Source organism: Netta rufina, assembly GCF_964035555.1.
Source record: "Netta rufina genome assembly, chromosome: 3".
Lineage (NCBI taxonomy): Eukaryota > Metazoa > Chordata > Aves > Anseriformes > Anatidae > Netta > Netta rufina.
The window spans coordinates 25,295,727-25,314,932 of NC_140125.1; the positions used below are offsets into that span (position 1 = coordinate 25,295,727).

The 19,206-nt window shown below is 39.6% G+C and overlaps 1 protein-coding gene across 1 annotated transcript; it reads left to right on the forward strand.

Annotated features, from left to right (window-relative positions):
• Nucleotides 1-9,953: 9,953 nt before the first annotated feature.
• Nucleotides 9,954-17,244, forward strand: NEK2 (NIMA related kinase 2; the record flags this gene model as incomplete). The annotated part of the gene is made up of 9 exons (XM_084283362.1): nt 9,954-10,049; nt 10,159-10,385; nt 11,080-11,317; nt 12,029-12,111; nt 12,343-12,469; nt 13,114-13,333; nt 14,286-14,340; nt 14,430-14,500; nt 17,018-17,244. 9 exons carry the CDS (start codon nt 9,954-9,956, stop codon nt 17,242-17,244), a joined length of 1,344 nt encoding a protein of 447 aa, XP_084139488.1.
• Between the last annotated feature and the right edge of the window lie 1,962 nt (nt 17,245-19,206).

A 19,206-nucleotide genomic window follows, 5' to 3' on the forward strand; every position in this document is an offset into this window, starting at 1 on the left:
TTCTACATAACTCCCCTGTTTTGCTGATTTAAGTCCTCAGTAACCTGCGTGGCTGCTCTTGAATTGAGAATTTCAGAGCACATGACATCTATTCTTCCTTTTTAGTGATAACAGACAACTGTAATCAGATTCTTTGAAACAAGTTGTAGCCAACAATACAGGTACAAGTAAAGTTTTCTTTCTGTTTTCAAGTAGAAAAAGAGATGGAAATTACAGATCAACATGACCCCCAAATCACTTTCCAATTTAGATTTAGATTTTGATTGCAGATCTCCCACATCTCAGGCTGAGCTTGAGATGACATGAAAATCACCAGAATGGAAACAACAATAATATCAGATTCTGAGTTTTGGCCACTCCAAAACTGAATGAGGTATCATAGAAATCGGATTTCACATTCCAATAAAGTCTCAATGGCTTTAAATATTTGTTTATTGTGTTTGCTGTGACCTGAGGTTTGTGGGCTGCCTGAGGTGTCAGCAGCCTCTACCCTGAACTGTTTATTTTATACTGTAGCAACTAACAATGTGTCACCCTACCATGTAAGAGTGCTGCAACATTTCGTCCCATTCTTAGTTTCCAGAAGGGTGATAACAATCTGGAAGGAAAAAAATAAAAGTGCATGATCAAAGGCTGCACAGATGGTTCTGTAACAGCCGATAGGTAGCTGTGTTTTGTAGGTGACAGACTGAAAGGGCAAAGAAGAATTACTACCCACATTTAAAGGGACTCTGCCAGGTCACAAAATAGTCCTGATGAAATAAATGCTTCAGATTTTTTTCCAGCACTGATATTTCTTAAATGAGAATAAATTCCTCCAAAAGACAGGGACAGCCCTCTCTCTCCTTTATTTCTTTATTTTTAAAAAGACCGTTTAAAACTGTGCCGTGCATTGGGTATGTCAGAAAATATGACCCTAGGAACAGAAATCTCTCAGGTGTCTTGCACAAGCTGCTCGATGCGTGCTGCTGTGAACAATCACAGAATTACCTTCTGTTGTAATGTGGTATGTGCAGTGTCTTGCAGGAAAGAGCTCAGGTTGTAACAAGCAATAACCAGAGCTCCTACCAAGTTGGCTTTTGACACCATTCCTACCCAGGAGTGTTCCTGGGTCCAGGACCAGTCAGTCAGCCCCACGGAGCCGCAGCACCTGAGCATGCCCTGCAGCTGAGAGTGGTGCCCAAGGCATCCTGGCACGCACAGCAGGCTACCTGTGGAGGAGCTGTGGTTCCTCTGGGAGGTGTTCCATAGGTCTGAGCCTGCAGATGGCACCTTTTTGCTACCTTTCAGTGCCCAAACACTCCCACATATAAAAGCTTAGCCACACAACCCTCCCATTTACTGTGAATGGAAGGGTTACTCTTGCTCTGCCTCCAAAAGCCTGCCATCCAGCAGAGGTTTTTTTAGGCAGTTGGGCTTTTCAGAAGTTTGGAGCCTGCTGCCCACCAAAAAATACCTAGGTAGCCAGCATCTTTTACAGTTTGGAGGCTTTCAGGTTGGCAAGTCTTTCCATCAGCTCTCGTGTGTCTTGGGAGATGGAGGAGTTCTTCCCCAAAAATGATCACTGAGCTCTGAGACAATGTTAAAGCCTTGGCCAAGTGTCTGGAGTGGGAGCTGAGCACTGCTGAGCCATATTTTTTTTTTCCTAGTAATCCTTAGCAGTGGCTTTAGCATGTGATAGTACAACCTGATGTGATTCTGAGATAATGTTCTTAAACATTGAGCAACAAGTGACAGGGACCATGGTTGGTTTGGGAGCTGGTCCTATCTCTAAATTTCACATAGCCATTCCTGATGTATTTAGCCTCTTTACACAGTTCTGCTCTTGTTATAGGTGTCCTTGCTTTTTGCACTCTGTGCGCAGACAGTTGAGGTACAACCACCTGCCAGTTACAGTCAATATGTCCCTAGTACCCTTTTTACTTAAACACCCTGAGCTGCCTCTAAACTCTAACTTTGTGGTCCACCCTTTCCAGGAGTCTACTACTGTAGGTATTTTTTATATAGATATAAAGCTACCTTGAGATGCAGTGGGTCTTTTTTTCCCTTTCTGCTCTGTCATAGGGCTGAGAAAAAATAATTCTATCAAACAGATAATCCCCCAGAAAGTGATATCAGCCCTGATTTCATGCAGCAGGTTCCCCCTGTAGTCCAAGACATGTCCAGGTAGATTTCGACGTTTTCTCTTATTGGATTTGCAGAGTGCCAAGATAGCTCTCCTCTGAACATGACAGGAACAGCTTCACTGACCTGGAAAATTGTGACCTGTTTTTTCTCTTCCACTTGGAAAATTAACCTTGAACTTCTGACGCTTGCTACCAGTAGCTGTCTCACTGTTTGCCAAGGTGCAGTGGGTGGCATGAGTCACAGTGCTACAACCTTAGTGCTGAGCCTGCTTGATGCCTGTGGCCATATCAAAACTGCAAACATTCTCCCACCTATGGTCATAGGTGTCCTGAGCTCTCACATTGAAGAAAGACTGTGTTCTCAGCCTGACTTCCCAGCATTAGCCTCAGACACCTTCTCTGCAGTCAGCTTAATGTACACTTAGGCAACAAATCAGCGTAGACTCTGAGAGGATAAATCAGGTTGTTGCTACAGAATGGCATCCAGGAGCATGGGTGAGGTAGAGAAAAGCCCACTGTATTATACTGGGGAATCCTGCGTTAAAGGGCTGTACTGGTTTTAGGAAACAGCCTGACCGACTGCCACTGAAAGCAGCCCATTTTTGATCAGACAAGAAATGCATATACTTCTATTTAAAGCAGTCCTTCCCATTTCTTCCTTCTCTATGAGCAAAATATGAAAAATAGAACAAGATTTCATGTCTGCATTGGCCACATCAGTCCTGCAGTAGCTGTCTTCCTGTTTTCTTTTTTTTTTTTCTTTTTTTTTTTTTTTTCCCCCAGTTAATCTGTATGTATTATGTCTGTCTTTTCCATAATGACTTCTGCTCAGATATTACAATTAAACTTGGTGCTCCCTAGGCAAGAGGTCATCTTAATCTTATTAAGTCTCTTCCTGGAAGCTTCCTACAGTAATGAGGCTTAAGAATTGTGAGGGGAAAAAAGTAAGGTGGCCACCTTGCTCTTTAAGGCTTAGGCCTAACCACTCTATCTGCTGACTGTTTTAAATGAGGACAGATGAAAATATTTAAACTTATCTGAGCATGAAATCAAAATTTGCTAAACTGTATTTGTGAGGTGCCAAATGATCCAAAGGCATCTAAAATAGATGGGCCCCTGACTTAACAAAAGGGTTTCTTTAAAGAAAGAAATCACTTTATACTTGTCTGTTTTTATATTCAGACGTTATTTTCCCTTTGTTATTTACACTGATGAGAGTGGGCCTCTTCTACAAGCCTGACTGAGTGCCCCTTGCTTGCAGCATACATGTAAAATTTAAGCCAGAAGGAAACATGCTCTCATCTGGTCTGACTACCTGAATAGAAGATTTCATGCTGATTGTTATGGATAGAGCTTAATAATCTGCATATGGTTAAAGTTTGTCTTTCGAAAAAAGGCATTGTCTTGATCTGTAAACTTTAAAAAAAGAGTATCTCTATTTGCCTCAGCCGTGTGCTCTGAAGGTTACTTATTCTCTTGGCTAAAAATCTGTGCTTTTTCCTCTAATTTGTCTGACTTCGTCTTCCAAAAATCAGTTCATATTGTGCTTTTCTCCATTAGTCTAAAGAGCTTGTAAGTACCAGGCATTTTCTCCACATGAAAGCACTTACTCACTGTAATCACCTTACTGTAACATAAGTAGGACTGGGTTTCAATTTGGTTTCAGAATAATACATGACAGATCAAAAAAACATATAGTTAAGTAGGCAAAGGAAGCTTGCTTTCCTGTGGATATCTCATAGTTACACTCTATGGTGTCTAGGGTACACACATTAGTCACATGTTTTCCCCCAAGCCAGTCAATATTGGTATAAGCACATTCATCATCATCATCACCATCATCATCCACATGGATTCTCTGGTTTAATGATATAGTTGAGCTCTTTAGGATGTTTCTCCTTTATTTTTTGAGTTATTTTCTCGGAACTTGTAGGAATGTAGTATCTTTAGGAATAACTTAATGGGGAAGGGATAGCGACTAATAGAAACATACATGTGAGATGATCGGTTCAGTTCCATTTCCATAGGGAACCAGACAAAAACAAAGAAATAAATAAATAAAAATCAGTTTTGTGCAAAGTAAACACTGTTTTCTGAACTTTTGCAGTGGAAAATGCCACTCCAGATGGTTGTGGACTGTCTTGTTTTTATAATCTTTTTTTTTGATATCGTCATTAGGAAAACAAACAAACAAAACCAACCAACCAAATAAATAATAATAATAATAAAAAAAAAAAAAAAAACAGGAATTCCTGTAAGGGTACAGCTGCACCAAAATTCAATTCTTTCCTCTTTCAAATCAGGCAACTTGTTTCTTGTAGTTTGAACTCAGGGACTCCAGGGAGTTCTGTAGCACAGGGTACCAGAATATGTCTTCTACCAGAAATTTCTGTCTCCTCATCCTGTGCTCCAACCACATGGCCTATTTTCCTTAAGTTAATTAAATCAGATAGAACTGGTATTCTTGGCACAACAGTTTATTTGTCCCCTGAAAGAAAATGATTGGTTTGGGGTTTCTGCTTGCTTCTACATGTGCCTACAGTATGTCATGTACATGTCCATGTACTGCCAAGAGTCCCAGAAGTGGCAGGTGTTACCTGTGCCACTGCTACAACTGTTTGTGGGTCTTGCATAATGGAAATTGCAGTCTCTAGCCCATCTACCTAATGTAACCTTTAACATTACAATGTCTGAATGCATGTTATGGGCAGTGCCTGAATGAGACTAGGCATTCTAATTTGAGATCATTATGTTAGAGAAATTGATTCCTTTGGTATATGCTACAAAATATCTCCAAAACAGGTATTTGCATGTACTTGTAATACATAACTAAACTTTTCTCCTTTTGCTACTAAATAAGCAAATGTAGGACTGCTGAGGCTTAAACTCTGCCTTTACCTAAATAGAATAGAATAGGGGTAGTACTCTCAGTCTCTGCTGTCAGTCAGTTTTAAAAGTGTGGTCAGTCAGTGCATGCTTCAGCCAAAGAAATGTGTGGTGTGAATGAAGCTGGACAGGGCTTGGCCATCCTCCAAGCCTAAAAGCTGAGATATCAAGACTTTGCAGAAGCCGTTGTGTCATTAACAAGAGTTCCAAATTATATAAAGCCTTCCATTTGAAGGCTTTGCTGCCTGTCTTTCCAGGCATGGTGACTCGTGAGGCAGGAGATATTTGGCAGCTCCACGCTGTCTTACTGCCTTACTACCTTCTGAGCGTACAGAAAGGTGCTGGATCCCTACAGAGCAGGTCTGAACTGCATGGCATTTCCCAGTGCAAAGGCCTCAGAGAAAATGTGGAAGAAATTATGCTGTCACTATTTGTGATGTTGCTTTAACGTCTAATGCGATTCCTGTGCCTTTTTCTCCTACAGGAGACAGAAGGTAGAGGAAATAATGTTATTTTTGTGGATAGCATGGGTCCATAATCATGGAGGTTAGACACTTAATGAGTGGCCTGGCAACAAAACCATCTGTGACAATAATGGTGCAGTGCATGCAAACCTGGTGATGGCTTTGCTTGAAAACATTTCTCCCAGTATATCTGAAGGGACTGCAATAAATAAATGGGAAAAAAAAATATTTGAGATGGACTGTTACACATAATAAGCCCTAAAATACTTGATTTTATTTAAAAACAAAAATGTGCAGCTCCGATAAGCAAAATACTCACTTATTCTTTTATTTAAAGCATTTTTGTCAAAAATTTTAATGTATACTACCTACAAATGTCAATCTGGAAGGTTACTATACTATAGTACTTCTCTTTCAAAAGAGAAGAAATCAAGGAATAAAATATAAACTTGTCTATCTCTGTAGAGATGAGTTAGCAAGAGAGACCAGAAAAGAAATCAGAAATTGCCATAATATTTTTCTTGCCCAGGGACAATTCCAGTTCTTCAGATTTTGATGAGTTCAGGATTTGATGCTACTCAGGTATTTCACATTTGAAGTTCAAAAAAGCACCTCAAAGCACCTTAAAAATTGGTCTCTTACTCAATTTAAATAGTACTCTTAAAGATCAATTCAAGCACCTTCTGTTGATGAAGTAAATGAATGCTATCAGCATATACATGGAGACACATATAGTAGATAGGAACATTAGTTTCACTTCAAGAGTCAGAGCTAGGTAATTATATACTTTCAAAATGTCCAGCCATGTATTGAAATATTCCCTTACAGAATATAAGAAATGCATAAAGCAAATCTGGATTTAATGGAATTCACGTGCTGCCCTCTCTAAATGCAAAAATGTATTTTTTACTTCCTTCAGTCTCTTTCTCATGAATTCCCCCACTGTTAGCTTTTTTTTTTTTTTTTTTTTTTTTTTTTTTTTTTTTTTCCAGTGCTACATGCAGGAACTTAACTTGCTGCTGAATTTGTATTTATACCATGTGCTTTTATGGTTTTCCTCATTTTAAAAGTTTGTTTTACAAAACTGTAAAGGTGTGGCTGCTGCAACAAACTCCCCTATTGAAGCTTGCCTGCTGCATGTATTTCTTCTGGAGTCTAAGTTGGCATTGAATCCTAACATTACAAAAAATGAAATGTAGAGTGTACTTAAGCACTATAATTGATGCTTCTAAATTTTGTTCCTTTTTGCCTTGTCCACAGCTGTGTTGTGCAGAATTTCATCAATGAACATGTTCTTTGTTTCCCCCTTCAAACCAGTAGAGGAAAAATACTAGGAAATTTTACTGTGGTATTTTTTTTCTGACATTTAATCACATGCCATGAATAAATACATTGGAATTTTTCTATTATTATGAGCTATTATCCTCATCTTTCATATGTAATTTTGTTGAACATGGATGTCTGACAAAGGTATAAACATCTAAAATTTTCTGATTCTAAATACTGTGAACTGGAATATTCCAGAAAGCATTAAACTGGAATATTCCAAAATGCATAAAACTGGAATTTCCAGTAAACTGGAATATTTCCATGGAAAGCATTATTACATCTCAGTTGATAGTGATTATACTGAACTTTGCTTCACCACATTAAATTATTCTAGAAAGCTGTTTTTTGAGTGTGTGTGTTTTTGTTTTTTTGTTTGTTTGAAATCAAATAAACAGTTCTGCATGCTTCATTAATCTTTGCTTACCCAGTCATCTGTTTAGATACAGAAGGTTTTCCACACCGGGGTGTTTCTAAAGGAGGAGAGTGCTACAATGTAATATCCCAGCATTTTTATGATTTGATTTTGTTTTAGTTCTAGATATGAATTTTGATGATAAAATCTGTGTATTGTAATTCTTGGTAGACGTAAAATTTGTGTTCATGAGACCAAGTGAGAAAAGGTGGAAAAACAAGCACAGAAACAAACAAACATACACTTGCTAATCAAATAAAAAACAATTTACTTAGATAGTGAAAATGTACTAAAATAACACACCAATGTCTCAGTTGCTCTAATTTTTATAATTTCTCTTTTTGTCATTTAAAGGAATTCTTTAAGATCTCTTACCTTGTTGATGCCGTGTACTCAATTCCTCCTTTTTGCTGGTGGACTTCAACATATTTCTGAGATCCTGGAGTATGATTTCATGTGTCTTTGAAGAGAAAAGACAACATTTTCTGCAGATATTTTTGTAATTATTTTTTACTAAGTACATTTATTTTTCATTAGAAACCTCTGTCTGTATGTATTTTGAGTACTTTTCCAGTTGGGCATGTTTTCTGTTTCTGAACTTCTACTTCCATGCAGTTTTCTCTGATTGGCTAACAAAAATAAAGTTGCCACAAAAATAATTTAATTTGCTATAGTATTTTAAAATACTTTATTTTTGCTATCAGTCTGGATAAATATACTCATTTGGACTCCCACAGCAAGTGTTAGCCATTTGTGTTACCTATTTCCATGCACAAAAGAGAAAATATCTAAGAGAAATAGAACTTCATCTACCATATTATCTATCTTCAGTGTTTAATACTTTGTCAGGTAACTAGGCCCTAGAATAAGGAAAATGGTACCCCTTATGGCAAAAATGGTAGGTATCACAAAAATTACTGAACTTTGGCAATGAACTATGGAAGAATTTTAGTTTATTTTATCAAGTTTTAGGAAACAATTGGTGAAAATTGATGGAAAAAAAAATTGCAAGCAGTATTAAAAATAGATAAAATAGGTTATCAAAAACTATTTTGTGTCTTTCAAAGACCTGAAGTCAGGACATGTATTTTCAAGACTAGAAATCTAAGAGTTGCTTCTGAATTAGAGATCAGAGTTGAAAATACAACACCTGACAAAAGTGGTCTCCATTTCAAACTTGAAATATATTCTTGGAATCATTGGACTCTGGGTTCTCTTATACGGTAAGAATGAGAAAGAAAAAGAAAAATGAGCACCTACAGAAAAAAATTAATACTAATTTTTAGAAATGCGTTTTTCTCACTTTATCAAGCTCTTTAAAATAGGAATAATTAGAACAAAAATGACTGTGCTACTGGTTTTTGGAGCATGACCTTTTGACATTTCTATGATTCAAACCAACATTTCTAAAGAAACTTTTAAAACAGACCCTAGATGAAACACAGTATTCAAAATCTACTCTGTTTCTTTTGAAATATAAATAGAAAGGCTCCCATTGATAACAGTGGGGATGCATGATGGCCTTTTGCTAATTTAAAAGTACAGAAGTTTGAAACAGAGAGAGATTTGACACCAGAAATGAAGCTTACAGCCTGCATAATGCATACTGCAATTTGTGTCATTCTTATTGCATAGCGCCATCATTTATTTACAAAGCTAATACTGTATATGGGAATTTTATTTTAACGTAATAATTAAAAGTAGTGATAAAAATGAATGATTTAGAGTACCCTGTTACTCATTAACAACAAAACTATATACGTCTTTATACTCAATTGCTCGTTTTTTCCTGTAATGAGTAGACATCTACAGATAGAAAGCTATAGAATTCTTATAGTGGAAAAACAGGAACTTTTGTGCCTCCTGATGATTAACACAAAGGCTTTGTTTTTTCTAAACTTTCAGAATATAAGAATATTTCATAAATATTCAATGAGAGCATAACATCTATGCCCCCCAAACCATTTTTAAAGCCTTAAAACTGCTCTTTTTTTGTACCTGATTCAGGATCTATACAAGTGTTACAATTCCTGCTTCAGAGTGCCATTTCCACACAATTAAGAGAGATGAAATTAAACTGAGTCCACAACTGACTCCAGTATCACTCCAAAAATACCCTAAATGATGCTAAATCATACAGCATATACTTAAAATCTCTGTAATGCCATTCAGTGTATTCTAGTGTTATATAATAAAATTTAATAATAATACTCATGATAATTGCTGGTTCAACATTTGGACACGGACCCACACACTCCTGCTGCCGAATTTACATTTGACCCTTGGCACCCTTTGGTTTATTTTCAGAAGCTGTTTGTCTGTGGTAGGACAGCTGTCCTCATATGCTTTCTCTGTCACTTTTGTGGAGTTTTTAACAACGATTTCTTGAAGAATCAGTTTTTCCCCGCTGGTCTCGGGGGTTATTTCCCAGACCGCTTTCCTATCGTTTCTAACAGCGTGGGTCTGGTCACGCCCCCCTCCTCAGGCCGGCCCCGCTGTGGCTCTCGCCATGGCTGCCGCGCGCCGCCTCCCGGCGGTTGCAACGGCCGTTAGCGGGCGGGCGCTGTTTACCCCGACAGCCAATGGGAAGCGGGGATCCCCGGCAGGGCGGGGCCGCTCGGCCAATGGCAGGGCGGGGCGGCGCGTTCAAACGGCGGCGGCGGCGAGGCGGGGGTCTGAGGGCAGCTTGGCGGTGGTGGCGCGGCCGCCATTTTGGGCGCGGCCGCCATTAGCGCCATGCCCGGGCGGCCCGAGGACTACGAGGTGCTGCTCACCATCGGCGCCGGCTCCTACGGCAGGTGCCGCAAGGTGCGGCGCAAAGCCGACGGCAAGGTGAGGGGCGGCGGCGGCGGCAGGCGCCGTGATCGGCGTGGTGGGGGGCGGCGAAGGGGGCTGGGGCTGGGGCTGGGCGAGCTGAGCGCCGGTGTCCGTCCCCCCGCAGATCCTGGTGTGGAAGGAGCTGGATTACGGCTCCATGACGGAGGCGGAGAAGCAGATGCTCGTTTCGGAGGTGAACCTGCTGCGCGAGCTGCGGCACCCCAACATCGTCCGCTACCACGACCGCATCATCGACAGGAGCAGCACGACGCTGTACATCGTCATGGAGTACTGCGACGGCGGGGACCTGGCCAGCCTCATCGCCCGCTGCACGAGGGAAAGGCACGTGGAGTACCTCAGGGCGATGTGGGGATGCGTGGCGTGAAGCATCCTGGGCAGTCAAAGGAGCGAGGTTAAGGTGAAATGTGTCTCTGAGCTTGTGCCTCGGAGTCCAGCCCTCTGGGCCCAGCAACTGCTGTGAAACGTGCAGAGGGCGGTGTGAAGCGCTGCTGGAGTTCTGCTAGCGGGTGCGCCAGCTGATCGGATGCTTCTCTGTCCGAAGGATAAAAAGCCTGCTTCTGAAGTATAATGTTAATCTTCCCAGGCTTAGGTTGAACAAATACATGGTGCTGCTCTGTGAGAGCGGTCCAAAGTGGCACCGGAGCTGTATAAACCGAACCGGTGCCCTCATTTAAGGAGGGCTACATTGAAAATCAGGGGTCTTAGCTCTCAGCTTGTTTACAATTTGATGCTTGTGTTGTTAGGCATGGAAATGCTGCATATCTGTTAAACCCTTTGAGGGAGGAAGGGAATGTCATGCGGACTCTGCAACAGAAGCCTACATCTTACAATGTGTTTATTTCTTACAATTTCTACTTTTAAATTAACACGTGTAGGTGCCTGCTGATAGCTTATCTTTAAAGGTGATAAGCTTGATAACGTTACTAACTGTTAAAAATATAGGACTAAGACTGGTAGCAACTACTGAAGTTGGTGTATGCTATAAAGCATCTATTAATGTTCATTAAATGTTTTTGTCTTTCAGGCATTACTTGGAAGAAAGCTTTGTTCTCCGAGTGTTGATTCAGTTGACGTTGGCCTTGAAGGAATGTCATAGACGGAGTGATGGTGCAGTCACTGTGCATCGTGACATAAAACCAGCAAATGTCTTTCTAGACAGCAAGCAGAATGTTAAACTCGGAGATTTTGGACTGGCTAGAATATTGCACCACGACACCAGCTTTGCCAAAACGTTTGTTGGAACTCCATATTACATGTCTCCGGTAAGAGCTCCCTTTTGTGTCTTGTCTTCCCTTTCATCCCTCTGAGAACTGTTTTCTGCGGTGTTGATCTCAGAGTCCATTAATACTTAGGAGGATTTAATGAAGAGTTACTAGTCTTAAATGCAGGTGACTCTTTGATAAAGTGTGTGTATGTTCTGGAGACAAGGTTATTTTGCAGGTGGTTAGCTTCCACATACCTTCATCTCATTTCTTCCTCACACCATTGCTACCTTCTAATTAAGGTTACTTTTCACTGTATAAGTATTACATGCTTGGAATATTATAGATGTAAGGTAGTTACGTTGGAGTAGCTTTCTGTAAAAGGAACAGAGAAGCTAGAGATCTCTTCTGTTTCTCAGTGTCAAGGTAAAGAAGTTATTAAATTACACACTGAGGGTAAGATTCTAATTTGTATGAGAAATGAACAAGAATGTGTTTCCACTGATAGTACCTTTTGGTGGGGAGAAGATTAATGTTGCCTGGAATGTGGGGTTTTATCAGTTGAAAACTGGTTCAATGCTTCAGTCTTCAGTAGTGTGGCATTGCTATCGTGATAACACCTTACTAGTAAGATACTTGAGGAAGTTAATTAAGAAGGAACCTTAAAAGTACCCCCAGCAACCAGTGGTTTAATTCAGGTTCAAACAGCAGCTGATCCTGCAGTAGGAGAAGAATGTCTCTAATGTTAAAGATTGTTCTCTCTCTCTTTAGGAACAAATAAACCACATGTCATACAATGAAAAATCTGACATCTGGTCTCTAGGATGTCTCCTGTATGAGTTATGTGCTCTCTCGTAAGTATAGTAGCATGGTAATAAATGTAGAAGAGTAACTTTTAATGTGTAAGTGATTACATTTTGTATAAATGAAAGCTTAAAGGTTTCAAAGACCAATCCTAGGATTTTTATTTCTATATTGGTCTTGACATGAGATAACTAATCTTGCTGCTTTTTTCTGAATCTGACACTCTAATGAAAATAAGTCCTGTAAAACTAGTGAGAGACTTCAGTAAAACTCTTCTTTAGGCCTCCATTTAGAGCTTACAACCAAAAGGAGTTGGCAGAAAAGATAAGGGAAGGGAAGTTCAGACGAATACCGTACCGTTACTCGGAGCAGTTGAATGAACTTCTCAAAGAGATGCTGAATTTAAAGGTAAGAACTGATTTATTATTTTTCCACCCATGATATGAACTAGTAGTGAAGTACAAGTTTCCCTTTTCAATTATGGAACAAACTGATCTGAAGTGGTGATGCTATCATCTTGTCACCTGCAATATCGCTTGCATGGGGAAGTGGGGGAAACAGTGCTTTCAGGGCACCAATAAATAAAAGAAGCAGCTCAAGCATTACGCCGTCTTATGTGAGATGGTGTCTCAGTACTGGCCCATGCGGAGTTTTGTGGTCTAACTTTGGGGTTAAAATGGTTCCCAGTGTGTTTGGAACTTTGAAGAGGTTTTGTCTTCACTTCTGTTTTATATGGCTAATATATGGCTTGGCCCACACAAGTGGGATGGGGGTGTTGAGAAGAGCATTGCATAGGACAGCAAAGCTGTAACAAGAACCTGAGACAGGTGTGGCTCCTTTAGGACTCAGGTACAGGGGGAGATGCAGAGTGTTGGCTCCAGAATCTACTGGCACCTGCCTCTGTGGGCTGCCTGCCCCCACTCATGCTCTGAGTTTGTCTCTTGCTGTATGGCACGTAGCTGGTTTCTACCTGGGGTGGGCCTTGCTAGGGAATCCCTGGCCATAATGTTTCTTGGTTGTAAAGTGACCTGTTGGTAATTTCTTCCCTTTAGGATTATTGCCGACCTTCTGTTGAAGATATTCTGCAGCACCCCTTGATAGCAGACTTGGTGACAGAAGAGCTGAAAAAAAACTCTGATAAAAGAGGCCGGAGATCTGGGGAGCCAGAGAGGCTGCAGCATCTGGATGCTCCAGTGAATGAGCTAAAACTGAAGGAGCGGCAATTGAAAGAAAGAGAGCAAGCCATTAAAGACAGAGAGCAACGTTTGGAGCGTATGATATTTCCCTTTGGGAAGGGGGTGGCAATAAGATTCTGATTGAAAAGATTAAGTGCTGAGGAAGGAAAGGTAGACTATTTTCAAACCCCTCATTTTAGTGCCCTAGGCTGTCATGTCCCTGTTGTTGCTAGCAGAACTCTGTCTGAAGACTAAAACAAAAATGCTTGGACTTGATCACCTAGACAGGTTTGTTCTGGGTTTCAGTTACTAGGATGTAGTTGCCAGTTCAGAAATGGAAGTCTGGTCTGTGAAGATCATTAAAAATGAGCAATAACCTGCAAAGTATGCAGGAAGCCTGCATATATTGCCCTGCACTGTGCGGTGTAGGCTGCTTTTCACCCACTCTGTGTACATTAACATTAGCTACCTTAATGTATAGCCTAAGGTGAGCATAATGTAGCCGCTTCTATAGCGGCTGTACCCTCCAGGTAGCTTACCTGTCAAACAGTGCAGGTGGCTGTTTCATCTAGTCACTTATCTTGACTAGATAAAATACTGCTTTGCATATGTAGTAGGCTCTGAACACAGGTTTTTAACTATGTATGTTCAGCTTTCTGAGCCTGAATAACAGCTGCTGCTGTAAAACATGGTGTTCAGTCATTGCTGACTTGTTAGCTGGCGTCTAAATGATTATTCAGACCTGGTGTCATGTGTGCCATGATATAATGTGCAGAGTAGAAAGCTTCTGTAGCTTCACTGTTGTAGATGTGGCAGACTTTTTTCTAAAGACTAGCACTTTGGAGCTCTTGTACAGTGGTTTATTAATGTTTTGTTAAAGCTTGGGTTCACACAGCAGCTATGTTGCTTTGTTTAGAGCCATAGGGTTAGAAACATTGGTGCATCTGTCAGGCTGCTACTACTGTCATCTTCTGCAAGAAAATCCATCATGCACAATCCCTTTAACACTTGCATTCTAACCCTGCATACTGCCATATTTCTACTTCCAGAGAGAGAACGAGAACTCTGTGTTCGAGAGAGACTGGCAGAGGACAAACTTGCTAGGTATCTACTAACCTATCATTGCCTAGATTGTAGAGTTTCTAATTTTACAACAAAAAGCTTAAACTTTTTTTTTTTTTTTTTCAAAACAGAGCTGAGAACTTGATGCGGAACTACAATCTCTACAAACAGCAGAGGACATTAGCTTCTGCAGATGGCCCAGGTATGGAAGTACGCAAGAAGCCAGTTGCACTGATAGATGTGGGCTGGTATGACCAGAAGGATGCCTGTGGTACCCAATGCGCTGTACCTAGTCCCACGGTAGCAATCCAAACCCCAATCATCTCTGCATGGCTGGGAAGAGATTTCTGCCTTTCTCCTTTACAGAAAGACTTGATGAATGATGTTTGCTTATGAATATGTTACCACTGTCAGCACTGATTTTTTTATTTTTTTTTAAACTATTTCTGATGAAATATTGAAGTATGGACTTGTAATCTGAACTTTCTCAGAGCTGTACTTATTTTAGCTGTCTTCTTACAGAAGTTTGATTTGGTTAATAAATTTTCATGTCCTTAATCACTGCAGCTTTAGTTCCACTTCTAAAGTCCTTAAAGTGGGGACTAATATTCGTTACAAGCCACCTAGCTGTGATCAAAGCATCATCTAAGCTCTGAAGAACTCTCAAAGTGCTATTTGCTTGCTTCAGTTTAATTCACGAGAACAAAGAACGGCTTCAAAAAGGTGCTGCAATACTTGACTACCTCTACTCCACTCATTTTTACAGAGTTACTAGCTCATGAGTATTTGACACTGGCTTTGGACTTGGTAATATTGAAGTCCTTGCTACAATAAGAGAGGTAGTACCTACTGTTCATTGCAACTTAGATATCTTTAACAGTATAGATGACTAAATACTTTTCTGCTAGGGAGAGCAAGAGTAAGACAGGCATGGGCTATTAAATGGCTGAGTCTTTGTAGTAATTCTAGAACAAAGAAATGGGAACACACCATGTAGCAAAAAATCTTTTCATTTAGTTTTGGTCAGAAATCAAGTGAGATAAACGTATGTCACTGTCACAACTACAAATAAAACGAACTTTTTTTTATCCCCCCCCCTCGTGGAGTGCCTATACATGGCAGGCAAGAACATGAGTAAAATATCACTGGAAGTTAGTGGTGCCTGAGCATCTCTAACATACCTGTCTACTTTGACAATTCTGCCCCTCTCTATTTGATACATTAAAGAACACAAAATTAATTTGTCTTGGGCTTTCTGTTGCTGCCTCTAGTAGTGGATGACTGAAGCTAAACAAGCTCCAGCACATGCTTCTGTTTTCTTCTGCAACCCCAACCCCTTCATACTATATTTTGATCTTCACAGATACATTAATTTTTTAAGAGGAGCAAAGCCACTTTGAGTAATTAATACATCTAGATAATACAGAAAAGTGAACCTAGAGCAAAAGAGTGACCAGCTCTTGCTATTTCTCAGCTGTAGATCATTTGATTAGACACTTCTGTATCAATATTTGCTACTCTTCCAGTTCATTCTACAGTATTATTGTAATACTGTTTCTAAAATACTTCCACTCCTGACACAAATGGTGTTAAGTGTTCTTGAAATATGTTATCAAGAGATCACTTGCTACTTTTATCTTTAGTTGCTCTAATGTTACCACCTTTCTCACACAGCTACCTAATTTCTTTCTCAGTCAGTTGTGTGGTTCACTTCACAGTAAAATGGAATACCAAAAATCTGAGTTTCTGTGACCATGTCCTAGACACGCCCCTATCTCTGCAGAGATTTTTCAGCTTCCTAGGAAGGTTTTTAATGTTCAAAAAAGGTATCAATTACTAGTATGAAATTATACCGCTCTCAAACATTCACTGGCATTTTCAGTTTAATCCTTTTCACCTTTCTGTGCTTGTTAAATCCTTGTTTTAGCCTAGCAAATTGAGAATTAGGGTTTCACCAGAGTTATGATTAAGACAGTTGGACAGCTAATAAGGTCTTTTTCTGTATTTCTTATTCAAGATAAGTCATATGAAGTTGGCTCTTTTGAGGGACAGCTCAGCTGTTACAGTATTGTTTGATGGTTGTTTTTGTACCGTGAGTCACCGAAAATAATAAACTGCCTCTTGATTGCGGCAGTTGTGTGGATAAGGCATAGCTATACTTTGGAAGTTCCTGTTCTGAAGGTTGCAGAGGAAGCAACTTATTAATTACTGATGCACCTGAACATGTTCATGGAGTTGGAGCCTAGCTTGTATGCCATTGACTTAATACGCAGATAGGGTTGGAGCAATGGGGGTAGGACAGAAGGACCGCAACAGGCAGCTTGGGGTTGCCCCTGCTATGAAGGAGAGACCAGGTTTTTAAGTAGCTGAGAGCTTAATTCCACATTTCCCTTTTGACCCGGATTGTTACTGCCTATTTTTTGTCCTGCAGGAGAAACTCTGTGTTTTTCTTCTTATTTCGAGTAATATTTCTTTCGATACTCTCTAGAAGCTGCAGTGATATATATATATATATCCTTTTACCACAATGATTTTAAAACTTTGCTTTCAAATGTTACTCAAAAATGGAAGAGAACTCTTGCTATGATCTGAAGTGAATTCAGTTAGATCGTTTAAATCCATAGGTAGGCAGTAAAATGGGTGACAGGTTTAAAGGACAAAAGTTAAGCAATAAATGCTGAGGTGCACTAATTCAGTTTTTGTTTGTTTGTTTCTGAAGACAATGAGCTTCTGTTCCCCTTGTCTACAACCAAGAAGAAAGTCCACTTTGGTGGAAGCGAAGAGAATGCTGTGCCGCCTGCTAATGTGGAAAAGCACCCCCTTCCCAAAGGGAAATGCTCTGATCTCAAAAGACGCCTGTATGCTGCAAATCTGCGCGCTCAAGCTCTGTGTGAACTGGAGAAAAACTATCAGCTGAAAAGCAGGCAAATCTTGGGCATGCGCTGAAACTGTAACATAGGTACATGGTATTTATCTTTTTAGAGTTGATTAAATGTATAGGAAGATATTTATGCCTTCTTTTAAGCTGGAACCTACTGAAAATAGAGCTTAACGGTCCTTATATGAATTCTTTTAGTCTACTACAGGTAGTTCAAAATAAGGATGTGAGAGATTATGTTACAAAAATAAGTAGCTTTGATACCAAGCTGAATTGTACTATTTAAAAAAAAAAAAAAAAAAACTTTTGTTTCTCTTTGTGTACCACACATCTCTGAAAAAAGTAAATAACAAATGTAATAAAACAGATTGTTCCAGATCTGTTGTAAAAAACTTCCGGCTGAAAAAGTACAGAGATTTGCAGTCTGCGTCAAAATGATGCTGTACATAATGTAGAATATTTGATAGAAGTATTGATATTTTGTATATGTGGGAAAGTAGTGGCTTTTTATCTGCTTGTAAATATTTTTTTAACTCGCAAAAGAGCAAAAAGATTTTTGTATCTCTTCTCACTAACTAGGTGACCTCTCAAAGCAGGCTACTTTTAGTTTAATGTCTTTGACTAATGAGTGGGATTGTCAGCTTAGCATAAGTGATGAGTTTATCGTCCTTGCTGCCTGGACAGCTGCAGGGCTTTTTGTCAGCTCCTAAAAGACTCGCTTCAGGGTATAGTATCACCAGTTTCTCTTGAAACTGAGATGTAGACTTGATCCCCTGGCTCTGCTCTCCTGGACAGGACACCATCCAGGGTATTAGCACCTGTGTTTCGGGGAGGAGCAATTCTACTTGGAATAGCAAGTCTGTATTTTCTAGAAGCTTTCAGCCTCTCTTAGCTATCACTGTTCTTTTCTAGAGTGGGTGTTGCATAGGGTGCTTTAAGTTTCATGAATAAACTCTGCCTCAAGAATTAAAATAAATCCTTTGGAACTGCAATGTCTGTCATATATTACATACAAAGATTTATTATCTCTAGGTAGAAGTGCTATAAAACATTCACAGAAAACAGCTGATCTTTAAAACACTTGTTTTCTTCTTGGACCATTAATCTTATATAAAGAGGTATTCTAAATGTCTAGTATATGGAAAAGAGAATCTAATTTGAAAAAATATGTATTTTGACGTATTTGCTGTTATTACTATCACCAAACAATATTCGTAAAAAAAATAAATAAATAAAATTAGTATCACAGAATCTGTGTGATTCTGCGATTCTTACATGTATTTGGAGGCTGAATCCCTACTTTCTTAACATGTCTGCATACTCAGATTTTGCTGTTCTGTGCCTCAACCAGAAAACCTGCAATGCAGTTCTTCTGGCCTTCCTGTGGATCTTTATTGTGTAGCCCATGCAACAGCAGAGGGTAGAGTATGTGGTAGTATTCTTCTAACCTGAAAAAAGGTGGGATGTGAATATTGCTGATGTGAGCTTTGTCATCTGCAGAATGCAGGTACCGATTAGCCAAAGGAGGAGACCAAGCAACCAAGAAAGTAAATGAGTAATTTGTGATTCAGGAAAGACTGTATTGTGAAACAGCTGATAAAATGCTTTGATTTTTAACAAGATCAAACTAATAAAAAGTCTTGATGTTATTATTTTTTTCTCTTGGACCATATGTAAATAATTTGTGCATTTAAAAGTCAAATACCTTCAGAGTACCTTCAAATACCTTCAAATACCTGCACCTTCCCCTCTTATTTCATTCTCTACTGACCTCAAGATGGCACTGTTGCCTTTTAATCAACGGGACTCTCCTGTGGCCTATGGATACAGTCATTAACACAAAATTTAAGATCTGGTTGAAATATGTTTCTACCTGTTTTGTTTCAGAAAATCATAAGTGTGTTGCTGCAAGATGGATTTTTTAGGTTACAGATGCTTTTGTACTTGCTGGTGCAATTAATTGTAATTATCTGTAATTTGCCATTTTGCATCTTTATGCATGTTTTATAAAAATAGTCAAATCAAAATCC